The sequence below is a fragment of the Hylaeus volcanicus genome, chromosome 4 (genome assembly GCF_026283585.1).
Source record: "Hylaeus volcanicus isolate JK05 chromosome 4, UHH_iyHylVolc1.0_haploid, whole genome shotgun sequence".
Classification (NCBI taxonomy): domain Eukaryota; kingdom Metazoa; phylum Arthropoda; class Insecta; order Hymenoptera; family Colletidae; genus Hylaeus; species Hylaeus volcanicus.
In genome coordinates, this window is record NC_071979.1 from 27,110,511 (window position 1) to 27,124,596 (window position 14,086).

The following is a 14,086-nucleotide window of genomic DNA, read 5'->3' on the forward strand; positions in this document are numbered from 1 at the left end:
CATCGATACACGGAAAGCTGAAAAATCCTCGAACCGTCGTTCCGTAAACCGTACTCAACTTGGATCGAGGCCTGATACACGCGCGTCGTGACGAAACGGCGGATTTCGTAAAGTCGATCGTATTTCCATAGGCGAGTGGCATTCAGCGAAGAAAAAGGCGAAAGAAAACAAGCGTTCGGTCTCTCGAATCGTGACGATCCAAGACACGATCCACGAAGAAGGATCTACCGGATGCGCAGGCATCTCTCGCGTCGTTGCGAAGTGTCGAGAAGTGAAAGGCGCACGTGCAAGTGTGTCGTCGAGTCTCTTCTGTACGCGAATCCGCGGCTCACGCGTGACATTTTTACGATGGCGTATCTGGGGATCAGCCTTAACGATTGTTAGCCTTCGTGCACGATTCCCGCTTGGCATTTAAGGGCTCAGCTACGAAGCTGGCATCGAGGTAGAAACGAAATATTCCAAACAACCGTTACGAAGCGGTAATTGCTCGATGTGAAACGCGTCGAGCTGTGATTGACCGTAGCCCAATCGGAGAATCAGAAGAAGGGCACATCGTGGAAGAAAACACGAGTCGTTCATTCCGAATGCCTGGTACCGTGCGACTTACCGACTGCCGCACCCCCATGAAGCCTCGTTCGCGCTGCTCTTTCTTCGCGGGATAAACACGCCACGATACACAGAACCAGAGGTCGAACGGAAGTCTCGTCCAGACGAAAGGTGGAAAGTAACGAATACAAGATAGTTGCATTATATATTTCACTCGAATTACAATCGAACGATGTGTCGCATCGAACAAAGTTAGTAAGCTTTTTTTATCCAAAATTTCGATCGTCCATAAGTGCGAGGATCGACGATCGATACAGAAGACTAATTCCAAAGGAAGAGTTCCTCGAGAGAGCGTCGTTGTAAAGCGAAACTCCCCCGCAACGGTTCCGTGTAAACGTTTAACGTAAACGAGTGCACGCCGCGGGGAAGCGTCGAGTTTTAACCGACAGAGGGGGCCAACGAACTCGAGACGACTCGATAGGTGATTCCCGCGGTCCTCGAGGCGAAACACGTTGGGATCCACGAGCTGGACGTCCTTCGAAACGCGAACGCGAGTGGACACGAGCTAATCGTCCTGTTGACGTCCTTCCTGTTGTCCTTGGTCCTCGGTGAAGGGGGACTGATCGGTCCTCGTGGTGGTGTCCTGGGGCCGCAGATGGGAGCTGGTCTGCCGGAGCCCGACAGGGTGCTCAACCCCGGAAAACGACATCAGACGTACGGACTTCCGTTCCAGACGCTCCCTGCTCCTCCCCATCCCGACCGTCGGCCGGCCAGTTTCTCCCTCCCGATTCGGCCGCGTAAACCCGATCAAGCTGGAATTGATGGAGTTGGAGAATATCGTGGCGAACACTGTGTACCTGAAAGCGAGAGAAGGTGAGTGAATCCTTTTTTCAAACGCTTTGAAACCGCTGGAGAGGCTCAAGTGAATTGGAACGTTTCCGATACAATGCTCTGACTTCATTTTGGTCTATGTATGTTTGGGTAACGGGCTTCGATTCTAGCCGGATTATCTGCTTCTAAGAGACCATTTATTGATTTCACTTCGTGAGTACCGTTAAAATAGTTTCAAGTTTTTTAAAAGAATCTCGACTCTAGTCTCCTCTACTGTTGAAATAATAATAATTCGAACTGGAGAAAATAAAAGCTAAATCCGATACTGACCATGGGTGTTACGTTTGAAAAGTGGGCAGACCAGGCACGTCCTCGTTGTAAACACGATCCTATTCGAGAGGGTCTATCCGACATCCATCGACCGATTGGTTCTTTGAATATAAATAGTACAATATTCTCGTTTCCTTTCTTCTCTGTCTCCTTTCTATCGGGCACTAACCTACCTTCACCACGAGTGGATGGCACCTGCGTCATTCGTTCGTTCTGTCGCTACCGGAACTGTTTGCTCTCTGTGCCCCTTCGTTTCCTGCGCGATAAGGAACTTTTGCAACGATAGGCATACGAATCAGTATGTAGATACGTTTTATGTCACCTGGAAACCAATCCTGGTCGCGTACGTCTTTTTATCGTCGGGACAGTGGTTCTCGAATAATTCTTTCTCCAAGTCTCAACGAAAAATATGACGCGGAGATAGAGGATGTATTACATCTTTTTATATCCACCTTTTTATAAATTCAATTTTTATATATATATATATTTTTAATAGAAATTCCGCATTAAAGTGGCGAAAATTGCGAGACTTCTTTGATCAACAAGTTCTCCGACGTGATACCGAATTACGCTCGCGCGTAAATTGCAGAAATTTCGTGGAGATTGTACGCAGTAATTACGTAAATGATATTTCATTCCGGGGGCGCGCATTCGGTCGAAGTAAACTCCATGAAACATTTCCTATTTCCAGATCCGAAACACCGTGTCCCGTTCGTCTCTGAATTTCACGCGCAGGCGGCTCATAATTTACCCGTTAAGCTTGCTCCGAATTGTCTTCGTAACAGAAGCAATTCTCGAATAATTTCATACTCGGTCGAACTCGCTACGGTCTTATAAATCGCTTTCAGTCGAAGCTCCACTTTTCGATTCGCGAATCAAATGGAGTACTTTCGGTAAATCCTCCAACTCGGAAGGATGACTCGGCGTTTCTCAAACTTCGTTTTCCCCCGGACTCTTTCGATAGAAAATTAATAACATTTTTCTATTAAAATGAAACGAGCTCAAACACGAGCATTTTCATTTCCATCGTTGAACGATATAATAAATAGAATCGTAATCCGACTAATGTCGTATTATCGAGGGATTATTACGTCGTTATCTTCGATAATTGGAATCCCATTCGGCGCGCGAAAGCTCGTTAAAAAGCCAGTGTAACCTCGCCAAGACTTTCCTATGATCCTAACGCCTTGGCGATAAGCCGAGCAAGCCAGTATTTTCACGAATTTACCCGCTACACTTGAAATTACGTTGCCATTAGAGACGGTCCCGGCTCGAACCAGGCTCCATCGGTTTATATGCAAATGGCTTAATGAGAACGCGTACCAGCACAAAACCCTAATGAAACCGCATACTTTACGTTATTACGTTCTTGGTCTTTGTGTCGCGCGCCATAAAGTGCACCGAGCGTAGGATTGACGCGCGCGCCACTGGTAATTGCGGACTGGACGCGTGGCCTGAGGCGATGTCGTTAAGGTAGCTAAACTTTCCTTTACCCTAAAGCGTCCCTCAGCCGTGATATATCCTCATCCAGAATACTAATTAACTTAACTTCTAACGACAATCCGATCAGGGAAGTTGCACACGCTTCTGTCCACGGGAGTTGTGTCACGCGAAAGGGCCAACCCTAAGCTCTTCAAGCCCTGCTGCACCTCCAAGTGTAATAATAAGTAGTCAAATAAGAGCACGGATCGATAAGTACGGCGATGGTTTAGCGGGAAAGCGTTCGGCTGTCGGTCCGGAGGTCCCGAATGCAACGGTTTTCGATATACATATTCGGCGTGTGCAGCAGCGTGAAAATACATCGCGTCTACTGTTTGTTTACATCCTAGGCGTTGAGGCGTCGGGACGCACACGCGGCATGGCAATGCGAACATTACGGTTCCAATACTTTGCTAGCCGCCATGGAGGGGAGCGTCGATGTGCCCGTAGACCTAAGTTTATCGCCAAATTAGCTGAGGCGATAATACTGTTACGAAAGTAACTAGATTTATCAGCAAGCGCGTGAAATGTCTCCTGATATTGGCTGGGCGAAAAGAGTTCGATAACTCGTTACGATAACTCGCGAATTCATAAAGCGACGACGAACACGATCGGGTCACCCGAAGGCAGCCATTAGGACGTTGTACGTTCGGAACAGTCCTCTTTCCACGAATGGGTGCGGTTCGTTTCAGAAACGTAATAAAATCGGACTCGTTCGACCAAGGACACGTGTTCCCAACGGTGCTCGTAAAACCTGGTCCATATATTCGCAATACGAGCGGGAGCTAATTGCGAAGAAACGGTCGAGCGATAAATGTCAGAGGGAGGAAAAGCGAGCGTGTCCCAGGGACGATTGCACGGTGGAGCTTTGAGGCGCCGCTAAGAATGATGGTATTTCAATCGGGTCGTCCAATATATCAATTAGGCCGCGGGGAAAAGGGCTAGAGGAGTCTTTTATACCAGGGATTCTCAATGTATAGGGCGTTAGAGTTAAAGAATAAAGTTAACGTTGACAAGGAGATACTCGGAAGGCGTGTGTTTAGCTATCGTACGAAACGTCTAGCTCTCCTATTCTATCTACGATATCTCTATGGATAGAATTCGACGCGAAAACGGTTGGGAATCGCGTGGATCCATCGATATCGTTCCGGAACATGGGCGTGTTGGGACCATTAGCGAATCGACAGGGGCTGAGGCGAGAAAAGAAACGGCGAATTTTAATTATCATAGTGCCGCCAGCAGGCGTTTCGTGCCGTTCGACGAACAGCTGCAAGCGATGCCTGTTGCGTGGTGGCACGACTGAAAAGTAGGTAAATGGGTGTTCGCGTGATGCGCCGACGACGTCAATGGGCTTGTAATCGCATCGCCTCGGTGAACTTTAATAAACGTGTATACGTATGGGAGAGGGACGGAGCGTTAACGCGACCGGCTGCGAATTACGTAAGAAACCGCGAACCCGTGCCGGGTTAATTGCGAGGGCGTCGTTTCCATCGTAATCGGTAAACACGCCGGTCATAAATCGCCGTCAGAAGAAACGAAAGACTCGACGATAAAGAACGGGGGAAAGAAAAATTAAGCTGCAGGTTGTAGCGCTTTATAGCATTCAAAGAATAGACTTAGTATATTCGCGGGGATCGTTTAATTTATTTATTTGTATTAACGCGTGCTACACGAAACCATGAGAATCTGTATAAAATATCATTATATTTATAATTATGTTATCATATAATAAAAATTACATTCGTTTCGGAAGCGATCTCCAGTTTAAATTTAAATAGCTCGCACCAGGGAAACCGGTCCAGTGGTAGTTCCTCGGATAGCCAGTCGTACTAAAAATTTCATTCCACGTCTTCGACTTATTTTGTCGCAATCACCCTCTTTTCCGCGCTACGAGTCACGCGTCGCACCCTTTGGAAGACGCGAGGTGTAAGTGGGTTAACGTTGCCTTTACCTTACGGTCGGTCTCTCGACCGAATAATAAAAATATTTTTTACTCGCCTCGTCCTCTCCCCCCCCCCCCCCCCCCCTCCGCCCCCCCCCCCCCCGCGCGCGAGATATTTGACGAAACAGTCCGTGTATTCAGATGTTGAACATCGTCGAAAAATTTGCCGATCCTTACGTAAACAGTAGAATTGTACCGCGCAGCTCGTTAAATTTAATATACGTGACGTAGACGCGACGGTGATTGGTGGGACGACCACGCGACTTTCAGCTTTCTCGATGACAAACGTCGCGGCGATAAAGATCGCGCGATGCTGCCTCGCGTGAAAACGACTCTCGCGCGTCGGTGAATTCCTCCGTCGCCGTTTGCCGACATCTAACCCTCCTTTTCTAGCCTCTCGATAGAATCGGAGTCGATATACCGGGGGAATCGACCCCTCGGAAGCTTCGGGATCGCGAACGAACGACTGCACACGTCGCGGAAATGTAATCAGTTGCTCACGGAACCGCGAAAACCGTGGCGACACCCTATTCGCTCCGTCGACTTTTTCTGGGCCGAGGGGGAGGGATGGCCGTCGGTGACGATCGATGACGAGACGCTTTTCAAGGAAATTTCCCGCCAGCCTTGGCGCTTTTCCGCAGGGAATACCGTAGCTCGCTGGGAAACGAAAGGGAAGGGGGCTCGGTTACGTTACTTGAAACCGGGATAACAGTCGTAACCGCCGCTACGTAACCCCCTCTGCGCGACGCATCGGATACCATTTAATTTACTTGAGAATTCTTTTTGGACAAACTGAAAATTTGTTGGTAATAACTTTAATGTCATTCGAAAGACCATTTCTTAACGCGCGTGTTGCAATTTTTGTATTAAAAAATGTCTCGAATTAACAAAGGTGTTTCGAACGAGGGTCCTCGTAATAATAAACATAACGACGCTTGAATAATGCAAGGTATACGTATATCTTTTTCAATTTAATATTTCTTGTACCGCGCGGCGTGCGTCAAGAGAAACGTGACCCTTTCGAACAATTGTCGCTCCTTTTTAACCGTGTAAATGCAACCAGGTCACGTTTACACCTAACGGTACGATAAAGTGTATCATTGATCTCTCCTTATTATCACGCGAACCTTGCTTTTTAACAAAATTGCACGATGATTGGATCGTTGCGCTGGAAATGTCATTCGATCGTTCGTAGAGTCTAGAAAACGAAAACTCTTTAAACATCTTCTATAAACGTATGTATTAATAAATAATACGAATTTAACGTACCGTTTACCAAAGAGTAAATTTCTATTATTTATTAATGTACATATCTATATTATATAATATTTTATTATTATATACTACAAGAGCGTACATTAATAAACGATATAAATTTACATCGAACGCAATAATAATTTGTTTTAGCCAACTAGGATAGGAAAATTGCGCAGAATAAAAGGGTTAACGAAGCTTTTAACGGACAAATGGTCTCGAGGTCGTTATCTTTGACGCTCCACCCTTGTATCTCGAAGACTGGCGTCGTTTCGTTTCAGAGCTTTTCAAATTCAATTGTTCCCTAGCAATCTTAGCATCTTCAACCCTGTGAGAGCTGCGTAATTTACGGTCTTTAAGCCTCGACCTCGTCGAAACTCCGGAAACTGATAATTACGGGCTCGGAAAACGGAACCGTGCCACTTCACCTGTGGTTAGTCCAACTCGGAAACTATTTTAAACTACCCTCCCTACCGCGGTCGCGTATCGATTATCCACCCGAATCCATTTTCCTTTCGTTTCCGTTCGCATCAAAAATTGTTTCGTTTCGCGTACATTCGATTAGACCGAAAAGAATCAACGCTAAACAAAATTAATAGGTAAATAGTTGTACAAAGATTACGAACATTAATTTCCCGATATCTTTTATTCCGAACGGTTTCGCTCCAACGAATTTATTTACTACAGATCGCACTATTTGTTAACAATTTTTAATTTTCCTTTCAGGCGGTGGTGACAGCAACAAGGGTAAAAGCAAGAAATGGCGGAAGATACTTCAGTTCCCACACATCTCCCAGTGCATCGGCCTAAAAGATAAACTTGGTAAGCTTATAGCCGCCACCCCCCCCCCCCCCCCCCCGCTGAATGTTGGCTTCATCCACAGAAAACAGAAAAATTGTAAACCACTGAAAAAGAAGTCTATTCTGAATGCGTGTAGCGATTTTTCCGCTATGGTTCGTTTTTCAAACTTGGACACGATATCTCCCTCGCCGGATAAAACTCCTAGCCGACGATTCTCCAGTGGATCTCGCGGCTAATCGACGCACGACCCCTCCGTTGACCTCGCTTTGGATTATTGAATCAAATTGAACGAATCTCGCCGCTCCGCAGACGCGAAAAACAAAGGAAGGAAAGAAAGAAAAAAAAGAGGAGAAGGAGATAACGAAACGTCCGTCCTGGTCACCCACTCGGATAAGCGGGTCATTGGGCTCTGTGGACTCGATCGATTAAACTGCGATCCATTGCAGTATCGACAGGTAACAGAACCAATTGAAACCATCAGGAAGAAAACAGGACGCATGATCGAGGGAAACCTCAACAGTTGCGAATCAAGTTTCGAACGCTCCTTCCATTCCTCGAGGTCCACTGGATACATGGTGGTGTACCATTTAGCAGCCGAAGACCGTGTCTAAATATTTAGTAGTATATTCTTTAGTAGCCGAGTGTTCTGTAATAAGGATTAGGTTCGAATTACTTAACAGTAGCCTAGAAAGGGTTGGTTACCCCGTCGGATTCATTTCATCCTCGAGGGGACAATCGAAGAAACCTCGGCGTTGAAGATTGAAAACGATAAAAAACGAAGGGAAGAAAATAGAAGAGAAGACGGGCGAAACGGTCGGAGGACACCATCTTTCTTGCTCGCCCACTCGGATAAGAAACCGTTGGGCTTTGTTGTCTCAGTTAATTAAACCGTAATGCTCGATCGTTGTTTCGTCGCCGAGGGCGACAAGAGTATCTCCTCTCGAGTGGCTCCTCGAATCGAATTCGCTTCGTGGCGCTATACGTTGCGGTCGATGAGCGAACGAGAATCGATTAAATCCTGAGAGGCGGGGGGAGAGAACCGATGATGCGAGTTTTAGTAGATTTTCTAGCCTGTTGTGTTAGCCCTATTTTCGCCGATCAACCGCGACGTTATACATGCCTGACGATTCAGTTCTGATGGGACCTTGACAGTTATAGGAACACGACGTGCTGGAATTCATACATATAAATACTGAAACATTCGAATACCATTTCGTAGACTCGAGTACTCGAACATTGGACTACCACGGCAGCCTAATACTCGAGAATCACATTCCACGTTCGTGTTACCGGCGAGTTTCGTTCATTGAAACTTCATTCGCATAATTACGCGTCGCGTTGTCGTGGCCGCGAGCGAAACTCCCATAGCTTCTCAATTACGAAACATTATGTCGAGAACCGTGGGATTCGTAGATGGAGGATTAATTGAACCGCGAGGGAATTATTCTCGTCAAGCTCGCGTGCCTCCGCCACCGTCTAATGGAAGCCAAAGGGACTTTGATATGATTTCCCGATTATCGGATTTCCCCGTCTGCTTTGAAGTCTCGTTGCTCGCGTCGTTTACTCGAATTCGCGCGGGAAATTAATTTCCGGAATGCCTGCGACACGAATTTCGCTGCGTTGCTGCGATTCTTTCCTCTTTTCTGGAATGAGCGATTGAAATAAAATTAATTGCCCGAGCGATACAAATGTTCGCATTGCTAAATTGGTTTAAAATAAATTTATACTTAAAAATTACTCTTCAGAGTCGTCCCTTTTAATCTCGTTAACCCATTTGCATTATTAACGCGCATATGCGTTGGCGGTAGTTTACGCTGTGTAGTTTGCTTATCGAAAGAAGAGAGGAGATACATTTTATCGGTACCATAATTGCCATGTAGCTTCATTCATTGCTCCTTTCGAGTCTTATCATATGCAAAATAATTGAATTATTATCATCGTCTCTGTACATGGAAATTAAATTCTTCGCGTATGCCGTATTGTTTTCATCTGAACGCAATCAAGAGAAATTTAGACGATAACCTAAACGAAATAGGATTCTCCAATTTTCCATATGACGCACAAATGGGTTAAAAGAGCTTTCGTTGTCGATGTTACGCTATTTTTAAACGAATCCAACGATCTCTAACGTTTGGCGATGTTTGTTTTTGTTTAGACATCAGGTACGGGTATGTGGTGGACCAGCAGCCGATCGGGCGACTGTTGTTCAGGCAGTACTGCCAGGACAAGAAGCCATCCTACCATCGGTACAACCTCTTTCTGGACTCGATCGAGAAGTACGAGATCGAGATGGACGAGAATCGCACCGAGCTGGCCAAGGACCTGTTCGAGCAGTACCTGAAGAGAGAGGGCTCGGAGGTCGTCGACATCTTGAACGACTCCTTGATAGCTCAGTGCGAGGAACGACTCGGTACCGGTGGGAAGGAGCTCTTTGTCGAGATCGCGCAGACCGTGAAGAACTTCCTGGCGGGAGAGCCTTTTTCAGCTTTCCAAACTAGCTTCTATTTCTATAGGTATAACTCCCGAACCCCGTGCAGCCTTTCCTCTTACTCGTCGGGTTACCACGGCTCCCATATCCGCGATTGTAAACCCTCTTCGAATCTGTAAATTCCCCTGCCCTTGGAGACACTTGATTTTATAAATGCATAAAATAAGCAGGCTAGTTAATAATCGCTTCGTCTACTCGACATGTTTATAGTTTTGCATTTACAACCAGTCGATCGCTTTAACCTTATCTTAACGACCAAAAAATCATGCTCAATGACTTTCCCGGTATCTCTAACAATAACAAAGCCTTATCGCGGACGTTTCTTCAGGTGAACGACTTCTCTTGTCGCAGGTACCTTCAGTGGAAGTGGCTGGAGGCGCAGCCTGTGACGTGCAAGACCTTTCGCATGTACAGGGTGCTCGGGAAGGGCGGTTTCGGCGAGGTCTGCGCTTGTCAAGTGCGCGCAACGGGGAAGATGTACGCGTGCAAGAAGCTGGAAAAAAAACGTATCAAGAAACGTAAAGGAGAGATGATGGTTCTGATCGAGAAGAACATACTGCAGAAGATCAACTCCAAGTTCGTGGTGTCGCTGGCATACGCCTACGAAACCAAGGACGCTCTGTGCCTGGTGCTGACGATCATGAACGGTGGCGACCTCAAGTTCCATATCTACAATATGGGCGGCGAACCAGGCTTCGATATAAACAGGGCGAGGTTTTACGCAGCGGAAGTTGTCTGCGGTTTGGAGCACCTGCATCTGCAAGGGATCGTCTACAGGGACTGCAAGCCGGAGAATATACTGCTGGACGATCACGGACACGTGAGGATATCGGACCTCGGGTTGGCCGTTGAAATTACTGAGGGAGACATGGTGAGGGGAAGAGTGGGCACGGTAGGCTACATGGCTCCAGAAGTGATCGACAATGAGAAGTACACATTTTCGCCAGATTGGTTCAGCTTCGGTTGTCTTTTGTACGAGATGATAGAAGGCCAGGCGCCGTTTCGCGCCAGGAAGGAGAAAGTGAAACGAGAAGAGGTGGATAGGAGAGTGAAGGAGGATATGGAGAGGTATTCGACCAAGTTCACCGAGGAAGCGAAGAGCCTCTGCCAACAGTTGTTGAAGAAGAGCCCGAAGAACAGGCTGGGATGCAAGTGCGGCAGACACGGCGCGAAGGAAGTGAAACTGCACGGCTTTTTTCAGTGCTTGAACTGGAAGAGGGTCGAGGCCGGTATGTGGGAACCGCCGTTTGTGCCGGATGTGAGTAGGTGTCGCTCGAATCGATTCTCTTGTACAAAATAGTATCTCGAGCACTTCTTCTCTTGTTCCCATATAGTATACATAATGTTAACACTCGACTGATACACGATCCTTTGATCTAGTCGCTAAAAGAGTAGAGTCTTACTTTTATTTTATAGACGCTTCCTACCGAGTTCCTTATCGTAGATCAATTTTGCTTCCAGCCACACGCCGTTTACGCTAAAGATGTATTGGACATTGAGCAGTTCTCGACGGTGAAAGGGGTCAATTTGGACGCCACGGACGACACCTTCTATAGTAAATTCAATACCGGCAGCGTGTCCATTCCTTGGCAGTACGAGGTGAGAAAAGACTCACCTTTAATCTATCAGGATAAACCAAAAGTTCTGTCTTATTTCAATGTTACGTACACCATTTTGTTACTCTTGAATTGCTCTGCCGTATTGAACGTCAAGTAGCATCGTACAATTGCGTATTTCTGACCCGATCAACTTTTGGTTCACCCTAACATTTCCGTCTATATCGGGCTACAGATGGAGCGCGTCATTCGTTGGCATCATCGTGCACCGAAACGGCCGCGCGTCGGCCCCGTCCACTTACATTGAAAAATATGACTCGCCTAAAGTGTTCTCGTACGTCATAGAGACCGAGTGGTTCGCTATCGTTGCTTTCGTTTAAACGAACCCATTTTAGCTTTCAAAGCGAACCATCGAATCGGTGGCAGTTCCCGTTTATCGCGAAAAGATGTAACGTCTCCGATCAAAGAGCTGCTATTTTCCTTACCACCGAATATATCGCTTGTTCCAGATGATAGAGACTGAGTGTTTTAAGGAACTGAACGTACTAGGTCCTAACAACACACCGACGCCTGATTTACTGGTAAATCATCCTCCGCCTAACAATGAGAACAGAGGCTGTTTTCCGTTTCGAAGACAGGTGAATCCCCTTTCTTTTTTAATTGAACTTTTCTTTCGACCTTTGTGTATTACGGCCCGATAACGTTTGTTTTAGAAGAAGCAAAGCGCCCGGACAAGACAGATACCGTTATCAGAGTGCCATCTGCTGGAACTGTCCCAGAGTCAGAATTCAGAGATGCCAGCCAGCTGATCCAAAATGAACGCGAGCAGTCTGAATCAATCGACGTCGTCGTCCATACGACGTCGACGCTGCGGGCGACGCCGACGAGCATTAAGATGCTGCCCAAAGCTGTTATAAACAGAACGAGAAATCGGCCCCGCGACATTGGTGGCGATCCCCTACGCAATCGATGCGCGTGTCACGCGTTCATCGGTGCAAGCATGGTGGCTCGACGCCAGGGGGCGGTGCGAACAGACCGCCATCCGTCGACAAGTACGTAAAACACGTTCTTCTCAGGTTTCCCGAAGCAGAGAGCAATTTGTGGTTTCACGAGGGATGCACGCCTAAACGCGTTTGTCGGTCACGCATATCGTTCGCCGTCGGCAAGGACGATACGATCGAACAATTTCAAATGTTTTGGTTTTTTACATTTTGTAAGAATTTCTGTACGATGCTTTCTCGCGAGGTTGTCTAACAGACTTACAGGTTCGGCCGGTATTCAATTTAATTATCGATGTATGTATAAATATAATCGAGGAGCAATTTTGTAACGGCGAGGTAAAATTCATGCAACGAAGGGTTGATGGAACATTAAAGATTTTTCAGTCGTATCGTTCTTGTTGCGACCGAGCAATTGAATGCAATCACATATGTAGCGACACATCGAAATATAATTCGCGTACGAAGCTCGGTACTCTGGTGTAGAGTAGTTGTTGTACGTATGGTCTCTTTCGTCACTTTCGAACGGTGTGTCACGTTTCTATACGCTTAAAGCCACGCCTCTAAATAGTCTTGCCATCGGTACACGCGGACAACGAGAGAATCGCTAAACTCCACATGTTGCTGTACCAGGTCCAATTGATCGCAACACCTCCACGAATTAGCGAGTAAATCTATCGAAAACGAAAAAGTTGACCTCCGTGTCTCTTTTACACACCTACCTACGAAAAAAACTACCTTCAACAGATCGTGTCCTCGAAAGCAAGCTTATTCGTTCGAAGCATTTTCGTCTATCACCAAAAGCAAATGAGTTCTTCAGGTGGCCTGTCATAAGTGCCTCAGCCTGTACAGAAGACAGGACCCTAACAAAGTTCCTAGCTAAGTCGTAAGTAGTTTGGTCACGTGAGATTTTGTTAATGGACCTGCAAGTACGAGGTTTTTTTGTTTCTCGAGTACAGCGATTGACTCTCGTTACCAGGAGTGTATCAGGCATGCGTACTTAGAGCAATCGGTGCACACGACAAGAACGTACACATGCATGACGATAAAGGTAGCGAAATATAATATTATAGAAGTCGCAATATCATAAAAAAAAAATTGCATTTAAGAAAAGGGACGCTCCGTTGGAACCGAACGCTTCTTTGTTTCTTCTTCAATTCGGAAGATTAATCAAAGAGTCTCTTGCTGAACGTATATTCTGGCTCAAACTAATCGAGGAGACGCCTATTCCAACGGAATTAATTCCAAGAGTTATGAGCAACGTAAACACGGTCTAAGATTGATTCATAGTTGTTTTGCGAAACCCCGATCGATACTCCAAGTTGATCTAAAGAAAATTGATACAGCTGAAAATAATTAGAGGATCGCATACTTGAGCGACATTACCGGCCTAGAAGGTGTTCAATACTATTAGCCGCGAAAAAATCATGGTATTCCATTTCATTCCTAATATTTCATTTATTTAAAAATTGCGATCCCCTAATCGTTTCGAGGTGTACGCAATAACCGGTTGGTTGACATTTCTTTTGGATGCCAATAACACGGGACTAGCGAAATAGATACAATTAACTTAGGAGGTCTGCGTTTTGACAACGCTTCCGCTTTTCGACGATTATTTGCTGTCTGCTCGGCAGACGCTCGTGTACATAATTCTTCCTATTTAGTACGGATTAATTTTAAACGACGAGAAACCCGTCCTGAGATACGCACAAAACGAGTAACGATTCTTTGTTCTCTCTCTCTACCTGTTCCCAAAGTGATTCAGTTCAATTCTTCTCTAGAATCGGCGAATCGCACAGATAACGGAGCGTACACGAATAGGCGCGCACACGAAATCATATATTTATACAGAGTCGAGAGT

General features: G+C 46.1%; 1 protein-coding gene and 1 long non-coding RNA gene across 4 annotated transcripts; one reads left to right on the top strand and one right to left on the bottom strand.

The window, feature by feature from the left end:
* Positions 1-1,284: 1,284 nt before the first annotated feature.
* LOC128875852 (uncharacterized) lies at positions 1,285-3,273 on the bottom strand. Its single transcript, XR_008456901.1, has 3 exons — positions 1,881-3,273; positions 1,708-1,808; positions 1,285-1,403 (listed from the first exon to the last, which is right to left on the bottom strand). It is a non-coding gene; the product is annotated as an uncharacterized LOC128875852 (long non-coding RNA).
* On the top strand, positions 1,285-13,996 carry LOC128875850 (G protein-coupled receptor kinase 2). 3 transcript variants are annotated; one of them, XM_054121784.1, is made up of 7 exons: positions 1,285-1,419; positions 7,109-7,204; positions 9,339-9,696; positions 10,023-10,929; positions 11,133-11,270; positions 11,737-11,865; positions 11,941-13,996. In XM_054121784.1, exons 1-7 carry the CDS (start codon positions 1,368-1,370, stop codon positions 12,034-12,036), a joined length of 1,776 nt encoding a protein of 591 aa, XP_053977759.1. In that variant the 5' UTR covers positions 1,285-1,367; the 3' UTR covers positions 12,037-13,996. The 3 variants fall into 3 exon arrangements, 2 of the variants coding, with proteins under 2 accessions (XP_053977759.1, XP_053977760.1); XR_008456899.1 differs by lacking the exon at positions 11,941-13,996 and having other exon boundaries at positions 10,023-10,933; XM_054121785.1 differs by lacking the exons at positions 1,285-1,419; positions 7,109-7,204 and adding an exon at positions 7,234-7,638.
* The last annotated feature ends 90 nt before the right edge of the window (positions 13,997-14,086 follow it).

Bases quoted from the DNA above. Each gene is read 5' to 3' on its own strand.
- LOC128875850 (XM_054121784.1), top strand. From the start codon at position 1,368: ATGGAGTTGGAGAATATCGTGGCGAACACTGTGTACCTGAAAGCGAGA. The intron at 7,205-9,338 runs GTAAGCTTATAG...GTTTTTGTTTAG, and splicing joins CGGCCTAAAAGATAAACTTG to ACATCAGGTACGGGTATGTG. The intron at 11,866-11,940 runs GTGAATCCCCTT...CGTTTGTTTTAG, and splicing joins GTTTTCCGTTTCGAAGACAG to AAGAAGCAAAGCGCCCGGAC.